Source organism: Xiphias gladius, chromosome 24, assembly GCF_016859285.1.
Source record: "Xiphias gladius isolate SHS-SW01 ecotype Sanya breed wild chromosome 24, ASM1685928v1, whole genome shotgun sequence".
NCBI classification, from domain to species: domain Eukaryota; kingdom Metazoa; phylum Chordata; class Actinopteri; order Istiophoriformes; family Xiphiidae; genus Xiphias; species Xiphias gladius.
This window is the reverse complement of record NC_053423.1, coordinates 25,583,476-25,599,503: the sequence shown is the minus strand read 5'-3', so window position 1 is coordinate 25,599,503 and position 16,028 is coordinate 25,583,476. Positions and strand designations below refer to the sequence as shown.

The window sequence follows — 16,028 nt, the reverse complement described above, 5'->3', positions numbered from 1 at the left end:
CCATTCGTCGAGCGGAAATATTTTTCTGACAGGGATTATTCTGATTGGACGCGTTTTCCTGGTCTGCCCAGTTACAAAACAGATGAATGTATCTCGTTAAATCTGCATAGCAACAGCCGCCTCTTTTGACAATGAAAGCTGAAGTACTTCAAATAAACATTTAATAATGTATTAAACATGTCCTTATGTTGGAATATTATACAGTTCAGAGAAAGGCAGAGACTTTAAGAGTTTACACAGTCTACACAAGGTCACATTATATTTATATGAGGCCAAATTGTCGGGTTCTATGTTCTCAAGGAAACTTTCATATGTGGTTTTGTTGTTGGCTATTTTATGGACTAACTCAATCAGATCTCCCTTTTGTGAAGAACCCCTCAGGGGAAATTAAACTGTTTTGACAGGAAACTGAGAATTTAAGGTGGATTGCAAATCATAGAGATATGACCAAAAAAAAAAAAATTACATAAAAACAAAAAAACAAAAACAAAACAAAGTCCAGTTCTGATAAAATATAAGCTGGACAAAGCTAAAAATCTGGTCATTAACCACAAGATGTTCATGTGCAAAACGCAGATCAAATCATTTTTGAACAGTTACGGAATCATATTGTCCAACTGTAAGTGATTTATAATATAGTGTGATGTGCATTATTTACTGGGAATAAATTTACATGTTTTGAGTGTTTCAGTTCACGCTTTTAAAGCGGTGACCACATTCATCCGTACAGGAGACAAGAAAACAAACTGAAAAACAGTACTTTTCGATTTATGACATTTTTATTTTCCATTATACAAAAGAGACATTGAACATCAGAAAAAACTAAACTGGGATAGATAAGTTGCATGTGAGCGTTCGTTGTTTTTGATGCAGCAGGGAAACGCCGAGGCTCCATCAGTCGCAGATCGTCTTTATTCAAACCCGCTGTAGAGGAACAGAAAGAGAAACACGCTTCAATACAAAGTGATACCAAAGGAGTCAGATCTGTGATATTCAGCCTCTTGGATTGAAAAAACACATGAAAAAAAACAGCATACATTAATTGAAACTGACCTTAAATGTATATTGTTCGAATACACGACACTTTCAGTCACAAAGTTCTTTTCATTCGCTATTAATGCTCAGACTCTCGGGTTGCTTCAAGGTAAAAACCCACAGTTGCCACCTGTTATCAAAGCTACAAGATTTTTACTGTGAAGCAGCTGTAGCACATGATCTATGTACTGCTGGTCCTAAATGGTAACTAACTGCTAAAACTGAAGCTACATTCAAGGAAGACATCTGTATATGGAGGGGGGCACAGCACCTGTCCTGTTTAAAAAATACAATATCACTAATTTAAAATAGAACTTTTCCTAAACCGGGTCAGATACAAAAAAAACACAAAAAAATTGGGCACCACTAAAAATGAAGAAAATGCAGGCGACCAGTTGGTGAAAGAAATCTGAGATTGAAACACAAAACAAACGAAAATAAAGGACGTGCTTTTTTTTTTTTTTTTTTTAAAAACACCAGCGTGCGTCTCTCTGCCTCTCTCGCTCTCTCTCTCTCTATCTATATCCATACCTATATAATGTTTTCTAAATATAAAATCAAGCCTAGTTAAGCAATGGGACTGTTTTTTTACTGTGAATGCCTACCACACCTCCCTCCCTTCAATTCATCATCAGTGACAGCGGCGTCACTGTGGACACGTGGACAGAGGATTGTGATGATCTTTGTATCAACAGCTGGGAGCTCATTGACACATCTGCATGGAACAGTACATCATGCAAACCCTAAGTTACTTCAATGTGGATGAGTTTCACAGCGCTCGACTAACATTATGGGTACGGGATTTAATTTCCTACAGGACTCGTACACACCCTGGATTTGGTGAAGGTCGTCCTGCTGAAATTGTTGTTTGCGTCTTATTTTTAAAGGCAGCACCTTGTCTCTAGCTGGCTGAGCGCTTGTTTCGGTTACTCTTGTGACCTTTGACCCTACCTGACCATGTGAGCGATGTCCCAGTTGGTTTCAGAAGACAGAGGACCGATAATCTCCACGCCCTCTTCTGTTACTATGGCGATCTCGTGCTAGAATAAAAAAAACAAACACCACGTCGCTCATTCAGAGTGAATGAAACATCGAGTTAAAACAGCACGATAAAAATAACGTGTTCAGTTATTTCGTGTTACAATGTCAAAAGTATTGACTAACGTCATCGTTTTTTACTCTTCTTGTTCAGTCTGTAGAAAAAAACAACTGACATTTTGAATTAGAACAACTAAGTAATTACTTGACACATAAAGAAGACATCTGTATATATACTTTCTCCTTGCCCTGGCTCAATTTCATCAAAATTTCAAACAAAAGTTTCTACAGGTATGGGGTTTTTTTTTTTTGTTTTTTTTTTAATATACTGAATTTTGCCCAATTCTGACCACACCAAATGTTCTCTGTCGCACCTGTGACCACACCTAACAGCCATGTCACAGTGTCCCGGAGTACACCCGTGCATCATTGCAGCGAGGTGAGAAGTTAAAGCGCTGGAGGTCAGCAAAGGTTTTCAGGGGGTGTCATTTAGTCTGGAGGAGCAAATATAACTCAAACTATGTGTCACAAGCAGAGACACAGAACAAATTAGTGACCCAGTAAAAGAGATGAAATATGAATTATCTAGCAGTTATTGATGTTTTTTTTAATACGGCAGGACTTTAAAACAGCAGACTTAGGATCAGTTAATGGAGAGGTCAAGTGAACTCACCCTGTTGTAGGAGCGAGCGTCTCTGTAGTAAAGCACTTTGAGGCAGCGCTCCACCAGCTCCCGAGCCTCCTGCTTGGTAATCTCCGTCTTGTTCTCCACCACCTCCCTCATCAGAGGCTAAAAACACACACACACACACAGTAAGACTTCTCCTCTGCCTTCATCGGCAAAAACAACATCAGGAGTGGTACAGATGTTGAGATGAAGCTTCTCGTAAGCTTGGTTCACACTGCAGGCCTTCATGCTCAGGCGTGATCCATTCTCTGTGTTCAGGGACAGGGGAAAACTGAATTCTGAAGTGGAACAATACTCTAAGAGACAAAGGGGACAAATGGACACAGATTTTCTCTGGGGGGTTAAAAAAAAAAAAACTGAAACAAGCACTTGTTCCTCTGAACTCAAGTGTTTTCATTAGAACTGATAAAAAAAGGGGTCAGTTGCAGGCAGCACCAACAATCTTGATTTTCAGTCCCAGGCAGAATCCAAACTTTCCGCCATCGTGGATCGAGCTTAAGTCCAGGAAGAGAAGCACAACTCACTCACCTGAGCCAGGTATGCTCCAAAGCCAGTGGCCACTGTGGGAGCCTCATAGGCCACGCCCAGCTTGTCCACGTAACCGAGGAAACTAGAGAGAGGAAAGACGGCCGCGTGGTTAATCATCATCATCTGCTCTATTTTTTTCGTTTGTTTCCTAAGAACACAACTAAAAACCACAGCCCACACAGGCAGACTGAGAGAAGCAGTCTAAGCTCTCACCTCTCTCCGTTGTAGAAACCTCCGATCACCACGGTGTTCCACAGAGGATTCATCCTGCTGCGACGGTTGTACATCACTCTGGTCAGCCAGGAGTGGACCGCCTTCGGACTGTAGCTGTGACCGTCACCCAGCAGCTCCTCATCGATACTGACGGAGACAAAACCGCCACAGAGTTTCTACAGGGTTCACCGCATTCAGTTTGACATTTTTCAACACCGTATCGAAGCAAATCAATGCCTTGAAGAATGGCAGAAAACAAAAAATAAGAGCTACATTATTTATGATGTACATGAATTTAGGGACATTTATATCACATTTTTCTCAGTCCTGCCCAACTGCATATAACAAAAAAATCTCAGTAACAGAATAAATCAACTAATGCCACACGGACCCACGCATGGATTACTGAACAGGCCTTTGGGGCAAGTCACGGGACTCCGAGGAGTCAGGGGGCCCCCTGGGCCTGAGCCTCTGTATGAAGTGACTGAGAGTCACAGAGCTAAACTAGAAAACTCTATTAAAAGAGACACGAAACAACAAAGACACACCAAACTATATCAAAAGGATGCAAAACCACCATGAAACGATGCAAAACGACCTCAAAGAGACGCATCATCACGCGTTGTTTATTGTTGTTTTGTTTCCCATTTATTCTGCAAGGTCCCCATAGAAATAAATAATAAATCATTTGTTAATTTACGTTTGTGCTAATATCAACACTTGTCCGTTCTGAGTGCATGACATCCAAAAGATAGAACTAATGTTACTGTCCATAGCAGAAAAGATAAAATACTTAAGACCGTTGTAAGTTAAATTTAAGACTTTGAAATCAGCCTTTTTTGCGGGAACTGAATTGAGTGTTTTTTGAGGACTTTTAAAGACCTGCAGATACCGTGAACCGGAGGGAAACAAAATGTTAAGCCAGAGATCGGGGTGGTAGCATTTCTGTCGGCATTAGATCAGCAGCTTACACCATCTGTTCGATGATCTGTTTGAGATGCTGGTAGTCAGCGTAGTCCCCTGAAGCTCCCAGGATGGTGTTGTTGTTCACCTGAAACAGAAACAGCTCTTCACCTCTGCTCGAACGGATGACATTCATTCACATCTACAGCTGATGTTTTGTTAGCAGCGACCATCACCTTCATGAGGCGGGAGATGTTCCTGAATCGAGCCAGAGAGCCGTACGAACCCAACATGTCTGCTGCGATGATGACACCGCCGGTGAACTTCACGCCGAGCACCGACGTCCCAGTTACCATGGGGTTTCTGTGGAGAGGAGGAGGTGGTTTGTTTATTCTCATTAAACCGTCAGTCACTAACAGCTGTTTCAGTGCTGCCCTGATGATTAAAATCACCTTTCAACAGCAGAAACAAACAGTCGATCTCACTTTGTTTTTTTCAGAAATAAAATAAGTAAACTCATTCTCAACCTGCAGAGTACACTGATAACACTTTTCCTGAAGCCTAATACGCCTGATGTCAGGGTTTCTCCTAGGGGGCAGGAGGGCTCAGGTGGGGGCTTCAACACCTGTCCTGCTAAGACTAAATATCCATCCTGCCAGGTCACTGTGTCACATATTGTTTGTTTTAAAAGTCGCCATTCAACTGTAGTTTGAAGCTTTAGAAGCTGTAAACTTTGCTACCCATTTTTATTCTGTAGTGTTTGTAATAGTCTGCCTAGGAGTTACTATCAGACAACACCTCTGTGTAAGAAATACATCTGTTACCATCTAAATCACTCAACGCCCCATTTAATCTGTTTTCTACGTGAGATAATAAAGTGAATGATTTACCAGGGTCAACAAGTCACATTTAAACCCCATCGTTTTGACCTGCAGAGGAGTTAGGAGCAGTGACAGAGCACAGAGAGGAGTTTTTAGGTCTGTAAACTCAAATAAATCTTGAGTTTCCTCTGTTAAACTCACCGACGGCGGCTAGCTACCGCAGCTAACAGTTAGTCAGCAAAACAGAGACAAACAGAACAAACTGCGGTGTTTCAGCTTCAAAATCATCGATATCGAATCTCATTTATTCATTAAATAATTATGTAAGTACCGAAGTGTCTGTGCTGCGCAGTTACAACGTTAAAACTGGTTTAAACCGATAGTTAGCTTAGCATCAGTTAGATGCCGTGTCTCCATGATGATACAGCACAGCGGCGGAGCACAAACCGAAACCGACAGCGGAGCTCCGGGTTAAATTAACAGTGAACAGCCCCGGCTGGATCGGAGCGGATCACTCACAGTGTATGTCTGACCGGCCCGCACGCTGTGCCCGGCCCGCTGCCGCTGCTGCTGCCGCCGTGGAGAGAGTAAAACTGTCCGGGCTTCGGCCCGTCCTCCCAGAAACTCAGCTTCAGTCCACTCTCCATGTTGAATATCTGGCGGAAGTGGCGACACGGCGTCTTCTTTACGAGTCAGTTTGACGTCACGGGGCGGAGCGTTACCGCCACCTGCTGTTGGGAGAAGCAACGACAGGATGCTGAGTCTTCAGCACACTGTCATATATACATATATATATATATATATATATATATCCAGAAAATATCCAGAAAGAGACTCTTCAGTCTTGGGGTCTTTCATAGGAGAAGAAGGGGGCCAGTTTATCTGTCAATGCCCAGGGGCCCGTTTTCTCATAATCCGTCATTGGTTTAAAATATACTTTTAAAGCGAACTGGGTAGTTAATTGATTAATAATAAAGATGTCATTGGGAATTTTTCCCTAAACACTTATTTAACTAGCTCTGCTCGCCTGGAAATCCTTTATAAACGCATTTTTTTCCCTCCATCTAAATTCTACATTTGGACTAACAAGAATATTCAATGTAAGAATAAATTGCTCCTTTATAAAAAATGGTGTGTCACGATGCGCATTGGTTGAACAACTTGTTAATGCGGATGGCCACTTATGAACACATAACGAATTTCTTTCTAAATTTAATTTGAGAATTCACCATTTTATCCCAGAAGTGTAACCTGCTTTGGCTGATCTGTCAACATGACCATCGACGGCTACACTACGACAGCGTCGCTTACGTTACTTGATCTGACACAGCACTGGAGTTTCTAATCCGGATGTTTATTTACAATGGAAATCAGAGATAATGAAATCCTCCGACATGTAATTCACAGTAAATCTAAAAATATGTGACAACTGGGCCTTGAAGCGCTGAAATCGCAGCTACGCGGACAACGCCCTGATTTTGCTACTGCTACTGCTACTGCTACTGCTACTACTGCTACTACTGCTACTGCTACTGCTACTACTACTACTACTGCTACTGCTACTACTGCTACTACTACTACTACTACTACTACTACTACTGCTACTGCTACTACTGCTACTGCTACTGCTACTGCTACTGCTACTGCTACTGCTACTACTACTGCTACTGCTACTGCTACTACTGCTACTGCTACTACTGCTACTGCTACTGCTACTGCTACTGCTACTACTACTACTACTGCTACTGCTACTACTGCTACTGCTACTACTGCTACTACTGCTGCTACTACTGCTACTGCTACTACTACTGCTACTACTACTACTACTGCTACTGCTACTACTGCTACTACTACTACTACTACTGCTGCTACTACTACTACTACTACTACTGCTACTTCTGCTACTTCCTCCTTTCTAAGTAAATTATACATAAACTGTACAGTAGTTAACTATAGTACTGTACAGTACTATACTTTACTATTCTGTACTTTATTTACACCACACAATCCTTTTTTGTACTTTACTATATTTTACTTACACTATGCCAAATTTGTGATTTAATACAGTATGTTCTACTTATGCTATACTATTCTGTACCATACCATATTATAAGTATGAATTGTTGATCCGACAATATGTGTGTTGATGCGACTGACTGGCAGCATGGTCGGAGTCGGAGGGGTCAGAGGGCATCGATATGTTGATGATGTAGTTGGAACATGACTTTTCACTAAAAGTAACAAACACAAAACAGTTAAGCAACACAAATGTGGTTTGTGTTGTCAAACAATGTGAGACACAACGTGAAGACCCAACGTGAAGACACAATGTGAAGACCCAACGTGAAGACCCAACGTGAAGACCCAACGTGAAGACCCAACGCGAAGACCCAACGTGAAGACACAACGTGAAGACCCAACGTGAAGACACAACAGTCTCCATCAGAGATTTCTGGGTTCTCAGTCCCTCAGACTCTCTGTTAAAGCTCAGGCCAGTCAACAGCTGGACGTTGTTACGTTTTTCTTTCAGCTGAATACAAGAGGACAGAAATGACGGGATTTGGTAACAGGTATACGGGTTCCAGTCACACGAGTCCACGTGATCTGACGTGACCCTGCTGGACTGATCTCCTGGGCCTCTGACCCATGTTTCTATTCTTTCATTTCAGTCACTGATCTCATGACAGCTTTTTACTGCGGTGTCGCTGCAATATTAACTTGTTTGTGAGCAGTTAACTGACACTTGCAGGGTTGTCTGTGTTTACTCTTCTGGTATTTCCAGCTGTTAAACTCTATCATGATGATCCTGAGCCGGGATAACGTGATCATACCTCTACCTGAACCACCATTTTGGTCATCCAGAACGTGAGCACTCACATGTACACGTTCTTCTCGTTGTACGCGATACGCTTGTTGTCGGGGAGGAGCCGGAGCTCGACGCGGGAGCTGGAAACATCTGCTAACTGGTCCTGGCCTTGCGGATTGTCACTGACGGACCAGACCAGAACCTATTCCCCGAAGATCTGCCGGGAACATTAGACCCACCGGCCTTATGATGAAGGTGCTCACCACATAACCACATTGTCCAAAGTTCGCCTCCTGGCTTGTCACCAACACAAAAACTGATGAGCCCAATTTGGAAGTTACTTGTAGTTTTTGAACCCTTTTGATTATTTTTATTTTCTTTTGGTTGCTTTTCATTTGGGACAAATGAGCTGGTGTTTTCATTATAAGCTTCTAATGTCAGTCTTTTCATACGCACAGTCATTTCACTTACCTCCTGATCTTAACATTACTTGTGTTATTCTGTGACTTTAAATTGTTGTTTGTGTCTAGCGGCCACTGTGTGGAAGCTAATGAGGAACCTAATGAAGCATAAATAAAGAATTAAAACACAAATAATCAGGTTTTAATGTTTAATATTTTATCAAATCCCACTGATATTTTCGACCGGTCTGTAGAGTTTTAATTTTGCTCTTTTAATTTAAGGATGAAATTGGTTTCAGGAAAATGAACACAGACCTTAACGGTTAACCACCCTGCTGTCACGGAGGATCTACTCTGAGCCGACTTCAGACCTCTGCAGCTCTCTCTTAGCAGTTTGATAAATGCAGGACCTGAGAGGGTCAGCTAAACATTTTCTGATGGACTGAATGGTGCTGGGTCACAACCACGTTTTTCATTTTGAAAAAAGCCTCAATTTACCCAGAATTCACGGCAGAGTTGTTCTACTTAACACAGTGAAGAATTAGATAGCTTTGTGTACGTCCACGTGAACTCTGACTGTCTGGAACTGGCTGGTGTGCATGTAAACGTACTCTTTGACCGAGCAGACTGATATAACACGGAGCAGAAGTGAAATAAAGTTTTATGAAGTAAAATGCACCATTACTGTGCAGAAAAGAATGCACCCAAAATAAAAAAGGTTCCTGCTCTTCAGCCCCTCTGATCACAGTCGTGACCCCGGTCTCCTCTGAAAGGAAACTCTTTAAATTCTCCAACCAAACGTCAGAATGAGCAGAACAGACATTGGGCCAAAGTTACAGAGGCATAAACATGGAGGAGCTGTAAGTTCCTTTTGCCTCGCCTATCTTTTTTCACATAAAAAAGTGAAGGCCGGTAGTAGAAAACACTTTGGGGCCACAGGAATGAAGCAGATCTGCATCAGCAGCTGCTGCAGTGATTTGAGGATCCTAAAATGCTTTGCACAGAGAGAATCAGGAGACTTAGAGCTTTCAAATAGTGTAGAAGTTGACAGGGTTGTGTGAAGACAGAGTCCAGTACAGACCAGAACAAACCTTAAGCAGCTCCACCAAGGCCCAAGCCGAGACAGTGGATTCTAAAAGGTTCAACTATTCGGTGACGAAAATCTCAGACCCATCGGGAGTGATGGATCTGGTCTGAGGTACCACACTGAACAGACACCGACTCACCTTGTCGGCAGCGTTTTATTTCATCAAACACCGCCTGCTCTGTGCTCGCTCAGGAGAGCGGAGTGAGAGGAGGGAAGCTGGTCAGGTTATGAGAGGGGCCGGCGGGGGCTTGTATGCCCCCCGTGTTTCTGATTTACCCTTTGATTCCACTCTGCGCTTGTTTGTTTTCAGTTTTGCTGTGTTTAAGTGTCTAAAGGTTGGAAGAAGATCTGCTGCCTCAGCTCTCTGCAGCACATACATGACTCCAGTGCTGGAAAATACCAATACTACAATGTATATAATAATATATGTATTATTATAATATGTACCCATGACATTATGTTTAGTCTTACTGATGCCTCAATGTGTAAGGAGCCTCCAATTGTTGCAGGTGGTTGAAGTGGAGACAATTTGAACTACTTCAGTTTAACTTGAAAAAATCATAAAAACATTTCTGCATATAAACATTTTTCTGAAAACTTAAGTCATGGTCTATTTGACTCATTTGGCGCCGCTTTTATTTGGAACTGCAAGAAAGATTTGCGGAAAAAAACCTGTAGATACTTTCACTCTAAAAACAAATGTTTTGGCTCAACAAAGAAAATTAACGCAATAGTCTGCATCACTGAAGCTTTTCGAGTCACAGCAGGAAGTTGAGTAAGGCGAATGAGCTTTTCCTCTACATTCAAAATTAGTTTTGATTATCACGTACTTAGTAGTTGGCAGCATAAACACAAGATTTTAAGGTGATCGCACAAAAAGTCAAGTTTTTTAAACCATTTATTTCTTTGATAATCAAAATGGAGTTCAGTGCTTTGAGCCTAACGACTGTAACTTCACTACAAATCATTTCGAAATGTGAGTTAACTGAACTTAGGTTGCATCATTAGTTCAAAAGGGAAAAGGTTAAATCAACTGGCCCCGAGAAAACGAGCTGGATAAAATTATGATATTAGGTTGAATTAATAAGATCTGACAGATTCGATCTCAATTTCCATTTTTTCAGTTTAAAGAGCGAGTGCGTCATTTGACATGAAGAACTCACAGCTGCTCCTGCTGTACCGGAGTCAGTTCAAGGACGACGTGCGAGGCTGCTCCCGGTGAAATGTTTGGGAACAGAGACTGAACTAGCCTGCACCAGGGTTCACACCGTATTTCGTAATTACCAGTTGAGGCCTCCCCTCTTTCTTCTTTGGTGAATGCCATGCATTTCTATGTAATCGGGGTCATGAGGCAATAAATCTGAATCTGGAAGTTTTCCACAAAAGCTGCTGGTTCAGGAACGAGGCCACGGGGTTAAAATCCTACAGGACAAACGTGCCAACATCTGCCCGCACAGCCCGGTAGACTTTGACATGCTCTCCTGATAATCATGCTGACGAAGGCTTTTCAGCACAGAGACCTGAATAAAGTTTGTTCTTTATTTCTTACAGTCACGTAAGCTTTGCTGTCGTTTGTCATTCTGAGCCTTAGCAATGACAAAAGAACACTGATGGTGACAGAGAAAAGTTAACAGTAATGATTTTTGTCACTTATATTGTTATTCTTTGTTTCACTTGTATTTGGGGGATAATCATGCTCTAAGTTTTGGGAACGCACTTTCCATGATGCTTTGGGGAACGTAAACAGGACGTATAAACAGGAAAAGAAGGTGTTTTTTTTTGGCCTGGATTTGTTCACATTCAGTCAAACTGTCCCGTTAAAAGCTGCTGAATCAGCTGTGACCAGCTCCTGTTCTCAGTGTAGCCGTGGACGTACAAACAACTGTGACTGGGTCACTGTGATACTGAGGGAAACTTAAAAACAGGAAGATTCTGAATGAAGTGTCCCCCAAATAATAAAAAAACACACAGACCACAAGTTTGATGTTTAGAGTCACTTTTTGTCTCTTTACTTTCTCGGTTTCAGTTTGAAATATATGCCTCTGACGACAGTCGGTTTTTACTTCACCTAAACTTTAGGCTGACACCCTCGCCTTCTTCACAGAATTCTGTGGAGAGAAAGAGGAAAATAAAGAAACCATTTCTGTCTGATATCACACTTCTCCAATCCGTCTTGATTCTGTAAGTGCTACGCGAAGGCAACTGGACTCGCTCGGAGTCCTCTCATCCGAGAGGCTTCTTCAGTTCTGAAGAAGCTTCAAGACCTTCAAGCGAGTCCAGTTGCCTTCGCGTAGCACTCACTGAATACCGTGACCTGGACGACTGAGAATCTTCACAGACAATTCATCTTGATATCACTGTTCAGGAAGGGAGGTTTAGAGATGAAGCACCTTTCTCTGGGTTGTGGTGGAAGTCTGGTTCTCTGGAGAAGCCGAGGCAGCTCGCCTGCTGCTTGAAATGCTCCAGGTCCGCGTCCTTCACAGTCGACTCCTTGCCTGGAAACAAAAAGAGGAAAAAGATGAATGTTTTGGATACATGGTGGATCATTTATTCTGGCTGACTTGCTCCTTCCTACCCATCAGATAAAGTGAGCGGGCGTCCAACGCCTCGGCTTCCGCAGTGATGTTGAGTTTCATAACGTGAAGGAACTTGCTGAAGTCTCTGACGGTGGTGTTGATGCTGAAGACCAGACAGCCTTCGCAGCTCGGCAGCACGTGGAAGACCGAGGTGATGTTAGCAACTGAGGTGAGAAAATAAGTCGGAAAAATGATCAATCAAATGAAGCTTATAAGGCAAGTTCAAGCAGCAAGACAGCTGTCAGGCAGCCTGTCTTCATCGTCACACTGAGGCTCCACCTGTCCACTATTATACGAAGAATTCCACCGGGTGCTGTGCGCGGGTTTTCCTATCATCCCATGATCATCTTAGCTGAAGAACATTTAGGTCACGTCATGCAGCCCGGTGAAAGCAGAAATGCAGCTAATGACCTCAAGATATCGCATGCTGAAAAGTCACATACATTCTGTAAACGGGCTTTAGTGTCGGACATTATCACGTGTGTTTCGGACTTTCGGTCCCCAAACTCCATATAACACAGGTTTAAAAATGTTTTTAAAAAGCTGGATTAACACTTGGCGTGATAATGGTGGCAAATGAGTAACTTCCTTTCCTACCTGACAGCTCAGCTCTGAGAACATTTTTTCGGTGCTATCGCACAGAAAGCTGCCGAGCCGCCTTCCACACCGATGGAAAAGCACCAAACGGCTGCATTGAGTCTGAGAAGTTCACGTAAAACTCTAAGATCGAGTTTATTTCCACATCTGACAAAACTCTGAGAAAATTAGATCTTTTTTTTCAAGGGGTTTATTCTTGATTTACTTAACGACGACATTCATTTGCTGTGATCAGGCGTTTGATTTCTCAGTGTCTGTCATCCACAGCTGCTTTACACTTCATCAAAACCTTCAGTTCATTAACCCCCTACAAGCACCTGAAGGCAGCAGGGTGACACAGCATGTGTGATGAATCTGCAGCTTTGAATCTGATGCCCCAGTGTTAACTTACTTGACGCAGTTGCAGTGTCGCCGTTGAAAGTTATGTTGACTGAGGAGCCAAAGCAATTTCCCTGTCTGGGGAAAAGACAGAGGCAGAGGTAAGTTGACGACTCATGGTTTTTCTAAAACGACTCTGAATTCTAACGGTAAAGCTGCCACCGTTGTCACCGCGTCAGCTGCATACGTGCCGTGCTAGGACGGAGAGCTCGACAGGTGCAGTAACGGCTGTAGCTTAGCAAAGGCCGAGCTGACGTACGTCAACTGAGGCAGCTCAGCCGTCGTGTGCTGCACCGGAGCTTTTAATGCAACTGAGAGTCATCTGAACTGGATGTTGTGATGATGAAATGGGTCAGACAGCGGCAGCATATCAGCAGGAAAAAGGCAAGAAACATGGAGCCAACAACGCAATCAGGTGATCACCTTTAGCAGGTTTTAACAGCATTCAAATGTGTTTTAGGGGGATTCTTACTCAAAAAAACAATGTGTTGTGTATTTTACAATTGGTGTTTCGCTGTTATCAACTCACATCTTGTTCTCCTCAGACATTACAAGCTCACCAGGGCTGAAGGGTGACGCGCTGATTTTCAACCAGCTGCTTTCGGTCAGTTTCAGAAGTTCATTAAATATTTCGCTATCAGTGTAACCCAGAAGGGTGTTCATCCTGCCGAGCATCTGCAGACAAGCATGAAGTCAGTTAGTGACAGCAGACACACAAACACCTTTCATTAATGGAAGCAGGGCTGAATATCTAACCAACTCTGAGCAGAACAACTTTAAATATTTAGTTTAAACTGAAATATAATAAATAATTTGTATTTAAAATTAAACTTCAAATAAAAATGTTCTAATACTAAAGTTTTGCAATTTAACACATTTCATTTGGACGTTTGGTCTGGCATAATATAAAAACAACAGAACTCAAAGCGTACTTCATAATAATAACCTTTCAAACTCTACCACAGTCACATGTGGTGCACCTTAAGGCTCCATCCTTCTCTTCAGTTTTGTTTCCCAGTACCGTACCTGCAGGTGCCAAGTGTTTACAAAAATATTTTGAGTGTAAATTATTCCTCTTTTCCTCTAAAATGTCCTGTTGTGGCCCCCTTGTTCCCCATGGGTCGTGTTGATACCGTAGGAAATTTCCCCAGGGAACCGCAGCCTTTTGAGGAACTCGGTCCCCCTACCTGCATTTCCTCCGGAGGAACCAGGGTCTCAATTAAGTTCTGGGCAGATAGTTTTACCCCAAAAAGTCCCTGCTCATGGGGTTGTAGTTTCTTAGGAACGTTGAAGTTCGCTGATTGGTCGAGTATTCTAGAGTTTCTTATATACCATTTTTTAAAATCTGCAACTGCAAACAAGTTGTTTTGCTTGTTGTTTGCTCTGACAACAATCAGGATGGAGCATCCACAAGACATGTTACGTCAGACAGAACGAAGCAAAGGCCAGAGCTTTGTCGTCCATTTTCTCAGAGAGCAACATTCAGCGGGAGCTTGAATGATTGTATATTGAATACAAATGAAGTCACGAGGGCAACGGGGGCTTTGGCCCTTTTAGCTCCGGGGAAATTGAAGTTCCTGGAACTTTTGGTGGAAAAGCACCAATAGTCTTGTTCTCTTCCACTGTACCAACATTTAAGGTGGTAACTGTTTTAGTTTTAGTTGAGTCCTTTATTCATGCAACAGAAGGATCTATTATAAAGTGTCACTTACTTCCCCGTATTCCCCCTGACTACTGCTTTGATGCCTGAATCCTATTGGCTAATGAGCACACCCAAAGTCCCAGGTAGGAATCAGAGGAGGATTTACCAGCTTGGGGTCGGCCAGAGACAGAGGTTTGACCAAGGGTTCGCATTCTTCAGGCGTCAGAGCCGAGCTGCACAGAAACAACCCCGCAACCAAGAAATGACAGCTGAACCACGGGTTCGTCATGCTTCAGCTGGTCAGCTTCAGATTATAACTTCAGGAAATAATAATAAATTAAAAAAAAACCCAGGCGAGAGCTTTTCTGAACACTTCCCGAAAGTGACGACGACCGAGCCTGGATAAGCTGGTCAGCCTTTATACACGCTGTTGCCGGCAGAGTTATGTACTTTGGGTTTTTCCATTATTTACCTAAAGGGACTTTTTCCTTCACAGAGTTCATTTTATTGTGCCAGAATTATGCAAGAAGTGTTTCACTGCCAGTGAATCTCTCTGCAAATTCTAATGGGATTTCGTAGTTGCTGCGGTTGTGGGATTTCACAACGACACTGTTGGGTTTGTGTATCAATCATTTACTTCTTTGTTGAATTGCCCTTGGTCACCAATGCCACACAAATACACTGAGTATACAGCACAGCATGCAAGGGCTTCGATCCAGCTAAAGGCGAACTGAGACACAGCCTGACCTCTGCCATTACTGCTGCAATATCTTACCCTCTGTTCTTTACTGGGGCTGCAGCTACAAAGCTAAAAATGGTGCATAATTCACAGTGAATGTAAAAGAAAAGTGAGAGCTAATGGTATGAGGAACACGTGAGGTTTGGACTGGCAGTTAAATCAGCTAAAAAAAGCAACCTGGTGACGTCCCATAAAGTGCGGGTTGTAGCCTGTTGGCGAAGCTAACATTTCTGTTAGCCCTATAAAACCACATGAAACAGATAATATCTCCTTTGGAATCAAACTAAAAACATAAGCTATGTTTGGGTCAGTGTTTAATTTCAGCGAATCGTGTGTGTGCCCGTACTCATACTGCCAGCTACATGTTTAGCTACTTCAAATAAAAGTGATTTTCCAGTATGTTTTAACTTCTTTCCGCTCAGGATAGAAAAGCTATGGTACAGTTACTTCATTAACAACATCTGCAATCTAATCTTTAGCAGTACGTTAGCTGACTAATGATTTATGTTGTCATTAAGTAGGATCCTAGATTTTTTTCAAACCTTGTTAATGTTAAAATGGAAACCTACCCAGCAA

The 16,028-nt window shown here is 42.4% G+C and overlaps 2 protein-coding genes across 3 annotated transcripts; both read right to left on the bottom strand.

Moving 5' to 3' along the window:
• Positions 1–760: 760 nt before the first annotated feature.
• Positions 761–5,912, bottom strand: psmb4 (proteasome 20S subunit beta 4). Its single transcript, XM_040122194.1, has 8 exons — positions 5,746–5,912; positions 4,642–4,768; positions 4,474–4,553; positions 3,503–3,649; positions 3,290–3,371; positions 2,747–2,863; positions 1,987–2,075; positions 761–924 (listed from the first exon to the last, which is right to left on the bottom strand). The coding sequence occupies exons 1-8, from the start codon at positions 5,871–5,873 to the stop codon at positions 912–914; spliced, it is 783 nt and encodes a 260-aa protein (XP_039978128.1). The 5' UTR covers positions 5,874–5,912; the 3' UTR covers positions 761–911.
• Positions 5,913–11,414: 5,502 nt separating this feature from the next.
• On the bottom strand, positions 11,415–15,124 carry LOC120786638. Of its 2 annotated transcripts, none has more exons than XM_040122199.1 (6): positions 14,880–15,124; positions 13,601–13,746; positions 13,085–13,149; positions 12,096–12,260; positions 11,911–12,015; positions 11,415–11,628 (listed from the first exon to the last, which is right to left on the bottom strand). In XM_040122199.1, the coding sequence occupies exons 1-6, from the start codon at positions 15,000–15,002 to the stop codon at positions 11,585–11,587; spliced, it is 648 nt and encodes a 215-aa protein (XP_039978133.1). In that variant the 5' UTR covers positions 15,003–15,124; the 3' UTR covers positions 11,415–11,584. The 2 variants fall into 2 exon arrangements, with proteins under 2 accessions (XP_039978133.1, XP_039978134.1); XM_040122200.1 differs by lacking the exon at positions 14,880–15,124 and adding an exon at positions 14,018–14,873.
• Positions 15,125–16,028: the final 904 nt, after the last annotated feature.